This window comes from Schistocerca serialis, chromosome 11, assembly GCF_023864345.2.
Source record: "Schistocerca serialis cubense isolate TAMUIC-IGC-003099 chromosome 11, iqSchSeri2.2, whole genome shotgun sequence".
Lineage (NCBI taxonomy): Eukaryota > Metazoa > Arthropoda > Insecta > Orthoptera > Acrididae > Schistocerca > Schistocerca serialis.
The window spans coordinates 49,551,276-49,560,485 of NC_064648.1; the positions used below are offsets into that span (position 1 = coordinate 49,551,276).

The 9,210-nt window shown below is 40.6% G+C and overlaps 2 protein-coding genes across 4 annotated transcripts in view; both read left to right on the forward strand.

Annotated features, from left to right (window-relative positions):
* Positions 1-5,157, forward strand: part of LOC126427170 (uncharacterized) — a 95,936-nt gene extending 90,779 nt beyond the window's left edge. For 2 of the 3 annotated variants that reach the window (XM_050089396.1, XM_050089395.1), the window contains exon 7: positions 4,663-5,157. In XM_050089396.1, coding sequence (XP_049945353.1) covers positions 4,663-5,155 — 493 coding nt within the window. In that variant the 3' untranslated portion in view covers positions 5,156-5,157. The remainder of the gene's footprint in view (positions 1-4,662) is intronic. The other variant, XM_050089397.1, reaches the window with a different exon arrangement.
* A 35-nt stretch (positions 5,158-5,192) lies between these two features.
* Positions 5,193-8,946, forward strand: LOC126427169 (zinc finger protein 239-like). Its single transcript, XM_050089394.1, has 2 exons — positions 5,193-5,444; positions 5,663-8,946. The coding sequence occupies exons 1-2, from the start codon at positions 5,193-5,195 to the stop codon at positions 6,452-6,454; spliced, it is 1,044 nt and encodes a 347-aa protein (XP_049945351.1). The 3' UTR covers positions 6,455-8,946.
* The last annotated feature ends 264 nt before the right edge of the window (positions 8,947-9,210 follow it).

Below are 9,210 nucleotides of genomic sequence, written 5' to 3' on the forward strand. Positions count from 1 at the left end.
TGTTTCTCTATCCCTCTGTCGTCTATTTCGATATCTACCATTTTGTCATCTGTGCGACAATCTAGAGAAGGAACTACAGTGCAATCTTCCTCTGTGAAACAACTTTGGAAAAAGACATTTAGTATTTCAGCCTTTAGTCTGTCATCCTCTGTTTCAGTACCATTTTGGGCACAGAGTGTCTGGACATTTTGTTTTGATCCACCTACCGCTTTGACATAAGACCAAAATTTCTTAGGATTTCCTGCCAAGTCAGTACATAGAACTTCACTTTCGAATTCATTGAATGCCTCTCACATAGCCCTCCTCACACCTTTCGGTATAGTATCCCGCGAATTAACCCTAAGGGACCTTGTACGCAGTTTAGGTGGCCCACCCGATATCTGGGCATTTCCTTGCGACAGTAATGGTTTTTCGGCTGCAGAACCTAGGCAAAATTGTATTCCATCCAGTTCTACTGTACGCCGTTCCAGGTTAACTTTTGCATGATGCACAACCAGGAAATCCAATCAGAGTATGTCATTGTAGCTGCTGCCAACAAGTGGAAGAACTTCTACCTTCACCTGGAAGTTCCTCATTTCCGCTCCGAAGTTAAACACCGCTGATCCGAGTGACTTCACCTGTCCCCCACCCACGCCACTTAACGCCCAGTGTGGTGATTTTAATTCTACTTTACCGAGTACATTTCTACTCGCCACAGATACCTGACACCCGGTATCCAATAAAAATTTGCATGGTCTGCCCCTCACCAAGCCGGTCAGAAAAAAGTCTGCCACTGATTCTGCACTAGCATTAATCCTTACCGGGGGTGTTGCACAGTGGACACACCACCCCATGCCCCATTTAACTGAGGGGGATGAGGCTCACCTTGCGGTTTCCTATCATGTTTCTGCCAGGATCCATTGCAATTACTCTCCATATGACCCCAACATCTGCATTTCCTGCACTGCACTTCCTTGCAAATGCGTCTAATGTGTCCCATCCGGCCACATCCAAAACATTTTATTTCTGCATTAAACACTGCTTTCCTGTCCTGCGTCTTTGTTACTGCTTCAACTTCCTGTAACGCCACAGAGATTCCGACTGCCTCTTTGAAAGTCTTAGGGAATTCCATCCCAATCTTGTGGAAGGTTTCGGGTTGTATTTGATGTGTCGGCAGCTGGGCCGACACCTTGTAGTTCGAGATGGCTGAAAATGCACGCTAGACTAACGCAGACGGGCGTGAAGTACTGGAACAGGCTATGTAATTAATGTTATTAAGAAAAGTACGTAGCTTCATTAATACTTATCTTTAATATCATTGTGGTACATCGATCTTGACGATACACAGGAGACTTTAATTACAATCACTGTAAGGCTAATGGCGCCTTGCTAGTTCGTAGCCATTAACTTAGCTGAAGGCTATTCTGTCTCTCGGCTAATGAGAGAGAAAGGCTTCGTACATCTAGTCGCTAGCTAGGTTCTCCGTACAACTGGGGCGAGTGCTCCCTCGTATCTCGAGACCTGCCTTGGTGGTGGCGCTAGGTCTGCGATCACACAGTGGCGACACGCGGGTCCGACATGTACTAAATGGACCGCGGCCGATTTAAGCTACCACCTAGCAAGTGTGGTGTCTGGCGGTGACACCACAGTATTCCCTGCAAAAATGCGTCTAGTGCCCTCTGCTCAGCTTCCTGCAGAATGGCTTCATTAACCCTATGAGAATCCGTTAGCTCATAGGCATTAATATTAATTTTTCGAATTCGATCTACAAAAGCTTCTATTGATTCCCCATTCTTTTGGTACATTCTATACAATTGTTCCCGCTAATATCTAGATGTATTTTTCCTCTGATATCTTTCCAGCAACCCTTTTTTGAATATTTTAAATGTCCGAGCATCCCTTAATGCTTTATGGCATGTAACGTACACTCTGGCATCCCCAGTTGCTTTCAACTTAGGCACTTCCATCAGCGTTTCTGCACCCCAGATTCCCAAGTTAGCGGCCGTGCTAAGGTTCTCAAAAAAAAAAAAAATCATAACATCCTCCCCAGCTTTTCCTGAGAAAGGGGTGACCAAAGACGCAGCGTTAGTGTCAAGAATTACTGCATTAACAGGAAACCATTCTTTGCTCGTTTCTTTAGACCGAGCAAGCTCTATCTCTAATTCCGACACTCACTCAATTAGCTGCTGAATAGCCACTTCGGCTGACACAGACTGCTCCATCAATACCAGCTATCGAATCAAGACTACAGTCGAATCAAGACTACAGTAAGCCCAGAAAGAAGAACAAGAAGTGAAGACGGACTATGCTACAGGTTCAGACAAACCACCAAACGAAAAATTGGCACTTGTCATGTTGCAGGAGTTGCTGATCCATTGTTACCCTTCTCAAATGCCACATACCCTCGTCGATTACCAGCCACAATTTCGTGCAAATACAGGGAGAACACCACTACTGTCACCAATTGTAACAGGAGTGTGTGATGTGCAGGTTGCGTGACTGACACCACTTGTTATAGGATGACTGGAGCGGGTGACATGGTCAGGGTTGTAGGGCGTGGCTGGGGAGAAGAAGGTGGCTGTTTTTAACACTCTTCCTCTTTATTTTGGTTCTTCCAATACATTTTCCGGTAGCGCAGCCCACCGCTTGTGTTGTGGTGGAGACGTGCTTGTCCTTTCAGTCCGGGGAATGCGACACTGTGCTTGGTCAGCAGCTGTGCAGGAGGTAGGAGATTAGCAGCACGAGGCACAGCCCAGTTCGCAGACGCGGTGGCTCTTGATGACGCCGGGAGTCGACGGTGCAGCAGCGGGCAATGCCCCCCGGCGGCCGGTCTTCAAGGACCTGGACATGGACAGCGTCAGTGATGACGACTTAACAGCAACCGAACGCCTAATCGGTCGAACCGAATGCCAACGTCCACCTCTGATGTCCTTAAATAGTGCAGACCGCTGCCGAATCCGCCGGTTACACAGCGGCGTGTTTATTAGAGGGTTCTTGATGAGTTGGCTAAGGCAACTTTGCCACACGCGGCCCATGCCTACGTAATTCTGCTAATGCTGCGTTCTGATGGCTGCCGCGCACGTACACACATACTGACGCTCGTTGCAAAACTGTGTCACCTGCATAACATGCTGGCCGGCCTTCATCAGCTGTTTGCCGTGAGGCTTGCACATCGCGCACTGAAACTCACTAAATCACAATTTCGCACAGTATTTCTTAAAAATAACCACTTGTCCTCTACAGTTGTTAACTTCTGGAATCTGACACTCTATTATAATACCAGTTACTTTGAAAAAACGTGTGATCCCAGTTAGTAGTTAAAAACACTCGAATTTTGTCAGATACCATACCAAACAAAACTATACATCCAGAATGAGATTTTCACTCTGCAGCAGAGTGTGCGCTGATATGAAACTTCCTGGCAGATTAAAACTGTGTGCCCGACCGAGACTCGAACTCGGGACCTTTGCCAGGAAGTTTCAAAACTATACATCAAACACATTGCAATAAGATTCAGATGTCACAATCAGAATACAGGGAAACTACTGAAGCATGCACGCCCTCAGTATTTTTTAATCTTTCATGTCCAACACGATGTACATACCGGGGACCTGAAGTGCATCACATGTTTCTGTTCTGTGGGAAGCGGTTTAACCGCAGGTATAATGATGAAACCCAGATACTACAGGTGTAGCTCATGCATCAGCTGTTATCACCGCCACTCAATATGTAGTGTTAGCGTTCATTGTTCGATGGGTGATGATGTGGCCATTTATATGTGTCGTGCAGTCAACAGTTTTCTGCAATGCTAGGTGACCAGATGTTGGGAAGATGTAAAAATTTTCAAAAAGGCTCACTCCAAGTGTACTGGAAAATTTGCAACCATTTCCATCTGTTCAGACAGTATTTCCATTTGTGCAAGGCTTCATATAAGTTGCAGTGCCAAAAACAGTTTTGGATTAAAACCATCTGCAAGTTTGTCATTCACATTCATTCATCAGTATGCAAATGTTTTCCCTTGATTGATGTGACATTGATTCTTGTTCATGAACCGTCATTATCCAGCTGATCAACATCCATTCTAGATACCTAATCAAAATATTGATGCTTGCACTAGTCATTGACTTATTGGGAATCAAACAAAAAAAATGTTTACTAGGTGAAATAAATCTATCGTTTCTAATGGTGAAAGGTTGACAAAACAATGAGAATGCACTTACAGAGCTAAGATAATGGAAGAGTAATATTTAAAAATTATTTCTCTTAAATAAATCTGAAATCCCATGAACTTAAGAATTTTGAATTAAAACTTGTAACTGATACATTTTTTGATACCTTTAATAAATTGGTGTAGATTACTAACTATTAGCACTGTATTTTAGAAAGATTGTAACACATGAAAGTGAAGTATTTTAATTCTCATCTAAAAATTTCAGATCAAGTAGGCTGTGACTCAGATTAATCATTATTGAATTTCATCGTGTTATTTTCGTTTTAAACCATTTTTACCTCATCAGTCTTTTGCTTCTGGTGGAATATTGTAATTTTACATCAGTAACAGTTACTGAATATGTAATTTCTTATTCACTTTTATGACTTGTGGCCTATAGTACTGGATTTATGGTCACTCAAATATTGTTTCTTTGTTGTATATCTTATTTAGCATTATCCTTCTCTCTTCAGATTTACTCAGACTACTGGTGGGAGCTGCAGCAAATCATGTGAGGAAACTTGTCACCATAGACTTGTCCAGGAAGAGTTGGTGATAGACATGGAGAAGTCAACACATGGGTTCAGTACCAATACAGAAGATGTGACTATTAATAAGGAATGCTCAGTTGCCACCCGATGTGACTGCAGTACGAGGGAAAAGGAATTACATGTATATAGCTGTAATTTCTGCCAACAGAGCTTTCCTTCAAAATACAGACTCATAATGCATGTGTTTATGCACAATGATGGAACGCAACCACATTTGTATGTTTGTAAGTGGTGTGGTGAGGTGTTTGACAGTAATGTTGGCTTGAAAAATCATATGAAAATGAGTGATAATTGTCAATTTTTAACTGCTGACAGTCATGAAAGATATGGCCATAGTGATGAGCATCAAAGCAGTACCTTGTTGGATAGCGAGCAGAAGTTTCTGTCACAGAGCACAGTGGCAGTCGTCATGTAAGGAAACTTGGAAAGTGTCAAAGAAGCCCTCTAATGACATGTGTAACACACACATGACAAATGATAGAGAGAAAAAAAGTAATTATGGAACTTCGTCTGTAGCTGTTAATGTCAGTGCGCAGGCTGATCTACTTACTGCAAACAGACCCAACAAATGTGGTATTTGTGGCAAATTGTTTGCTAGATCAGGTGATCTCGAGAGACATGGTTCCATTTGTACTGGGAAAAGACTTCACAAATGTGATATTTGTGACAAATGGTTTGCCCGGTCAGGTAATCTAAACGCACAAATGTGAGATTTGTGGGAAATCTTTCACGATGTCAGGTGCTCTCAAGAAACATGTATTACTTCACACTGGAAAGAAACCTCACAAATGTGAGATTTGTGGGAAATGTTTTGCCTTGTCAAGCAATCTCCAGATACACACATTAATTCACACTGGAATTAAACCTCATACATGTGAGATTTGTGGGAAATCTTGCACGATGTCAGGTGGTCTCAAGAAACATATTAATTCACACTGGAAAGAAACCCCATAAATGTAAAATTTGTGTGAAATCTTTTGCTAGGGGGCACCATCTCAAGAGACACTTCTTAATTCACATTGGAAAGAAACCTCACAAATGTGATATTTGTGGGAAATCTTTTGCTGGGTCAGGCGTTCTCAAGAGACATATATTACTTCACACTGGAGAGAAACCTCACAAATGTGAGATTTGTGGGAAATATTTTGCTTTGTCATGTTATCTTAAGACACATGCATTAATTCACACTGGAAAGAAACCCCATAAATGCGATATTTGTGGGAAATCTTTTGCTAGGTCAGGAAATCTCAAGACACATGTATTAATTCACATCGGAAAGAAACCTCACAAATGTGAGATTTGCAACAAATCGTTTGCCCGGTCACGTCATCTCAAGCAACACGGATTAATTCACACTGGAGAGAAACCTCACAAATGTGAGATTTGTGGGAAATCTTTTGCTAGGTCAGGCGTTCTCAAGCAACATTCATTAATTCACTCTGGAAAGAAACCCCATAAATGCGATATTTGTGGGAAATCTTTTGCTAGGTCAGGTGATCTCAAGACACACTCATTAATTCACACTGAAAAGAAACCCCACAAATGCGATATTTGTGGCAAATCGTTAGCCACATCAGGTTCTCTCAAGAGACACACAATAATCCACACTGGAACGAAACCTTACAAATGTGAGATTTGTGGGAAATCTTTTGCCCATTCAGGTCATCTCGAGAGTCACATATTAATTCACACTTTAAAGAAACTGCACAATTGAGATTTGTGGGAAATCATTTGCTAGATCAGGTGATCTCAAGACACATACATTAGAACACATTAGTAGGAGACCTCACAAATGTGATGTGACAAAAGTTTCATTCAGGTGGGAACTCTTAACACACATGCACTACTTCACATCAAAAAGAAATTACGACCAACATATTTTCCTGATTGGTGCTCTAAAGGCCTATAAAACAATGGATGTGGCAGGGGGACAGTAAATTGTATTGCCTGTGAAAGAAAATTAAAATGTGGTAGGATTGTGAAAAAATGTTCAATAATGTGACACTATATAAATCCGTATCTGCTGCTTTACATGTCAAGAAATGGTAATCCTAAATACTCCAGAAACATGAATCAAATGTGTTTTTGTCATTAGCTTTGCTGCTTTTTCCTATCGATCTTGAGACAAGAAGATTGTGAATTGTGAATTGTGATAAATCCTTACATTTGTCAGTAATCATAAGTACTATGCAATATTCAGTATAAGGCCAAGGAAATGTGATGACTTGCTGTTTATTATTCCAAACAGTCATAATGTAGTACTTGTATCTATGTATTTTAGAAACAGTGACAGTAAATATATATTCATGGCACTTGCTTCATTCAGACTGGTAACATCAAAACTGGAGAAACACAATTATAATAATTGTTTTACTTGGATATGTTTTCTCAAGGGATTTGCTGTGTCATTAATAGTGTGTACATTTATGTTCTGTTAGTACTAATCCTGCATAAGTACATGTAACAACAAATATAGCAACCTGCTTAATAGCATGTTTGTCCACCGTTGGAACACAGTACTTGACACATCATTTACATGTTTCTGGGTTTATGTTGCACCAGTTGTATGCCACACATTGATATCAGCTATATGGTGTGGTCAAGACATCGGTGTTAGTTACCATGTTACTCAGACCAATGTGGAGTTGTTCTGCACATGTGACATGGACAATTATCCTGCTGAAAGATACCTTCAGCATGGAAGAGCTCACCAGGAATGCAGTTGCAATAAAGGTCACATAGTCTGCAACTATAATGATGCCTTCTATTACTACCAAATGTCCCATAGGAGCCAAAGTGACTGCCCCCATAGCGTAATGCGCCCTCCATCTGGCGCCATTCACCTATATAGCATATCTGGACGTACAGCTGACCTGGTGTAACAGGAAATGTCACCCATCCTGACAGTTAACGTTTGCATTGACCTTCATTCCAGCCTCAGTGATCCCTTGCCCACTGCAGTTGCAATTTAACATTTTGGTGGATCGATATGGAAACATACAGTGACCATATTTTGTGGAGCCCCATGTTCAACAATGTACATTAAATTGTGGGTTCAAAAACGTGTATGGCTGCTCCAGCATTGTTATCCCTCATTAGATATGCCACATATTGCCTCATGTCCAGCTTTACAGAGCAGGCAAGCATCTGACTTCCATGATTGGTGTTGAAGTGTATCTGTATTACATCTTTTCATAAGGTTATGGATTTATCACCTTTCAGCCACTTCCACAGATGTTCACAACAGTAGCATAGATCCAGCCAACCAGCTTCACCACTTTTGAGCTGCTCGTTCCCAACAGCCATGCCATTGTAACTTCATGTTTGCTAAAGTCACTTATGTCATTGGATTTACATGTTTGCAACCCATCTAACTGGTAGAACAATTCCTTGTAAATCTCTGGTCTGCTTACTGCATCATGTGCATACAATATGTGGCGTTCATTCTCCTCATGGGCAGTGTTCATGACATTTTTGCCCATCAGTGCATCTTCACGTAAATCGGTCAGATGCGAAACTGTAATTTAAGAAATTCGTCATGCTTGGTTGCCATTTACACCAGTGCACAATAGCTGTATTTTTTTGTGAAATATTTTTGTTTCACAAAGCTCTGTACATGATTCAGAGATAATGTAGATAAGTGTTATGCACCAAAGCTCTTAATTATTTGTTCATCATTTAATACTGTAAGTTCTACAAAAAAAATGAAATAGGTAAACAAACGTTAGGTGTTATGATTTGATTCCAGTTATTTGTATACACAAGAACAACACTTGGGAGAGCTCAGAACGTGAGCACCAAATATTTCTTGTTATATTCAAAGATGTTTCCATTGTGGGTATTTTTCTTAATTTGTGTAAATATACATGAGGTTTTTGGAAATCTGTACTTATGCTTCATTTTTAGTTTCAGAACAATTGTTTTTAATTCTCTACCTATTTGTTATTGTTGAAAGTGGTTTAGTATGTTCCATCATATGTGTAACAATGGGAGACAGTTGTAATTGATTGGCACTGTTCTGTGTTGCTACACTTCAGCTGTGACACTTTGTAGTGATGTGGTTACATTGTATCCCATCTTTCTCATGATAGTACATCCACAACTGCTGCATAGGTTATTCATAATAGCCAATATCCATATACATTTGTATTAAATATTAAATTTGTATTAGATATTATTTTCCAATAAAAGGAAAGAAAAACTGGGTTTCTGGACAATAGCTTTATATTCAGATGAATCTGAAAATGTACTACAAAGTGTGACGATTATACATATTATGAATCTCTAAGAAACTGTAAAATTTGTAGTAACATGTTAAGAAAGGTACACAATATGGACTGAATATCTATAGGCATCAGCTAAGGATGGGTCATATGGTGTTTCTCTGGTACACGAAATGTAAGCAGAAAATATGGACATTCAGTGGTTGTTTGGAAAACCACCCAAAGAACTGAGTCTACATAAACACAG

Coding starts and splice junctions, on each gene's coding strand:
- LOC126427169 (XM_050089394.1), top strand. CDS start 5,193: ATGTGTAACACACACATGACAAATGATAGAGAGAAAAAAAGTAATTAT. Junction 5,445..5,662: donor CAGGTAATCTAAACGCACAA/ATGTGAGATTTG, acceptor GTCTCAAGAAAC/ATATTAATTCACACTGGAAA.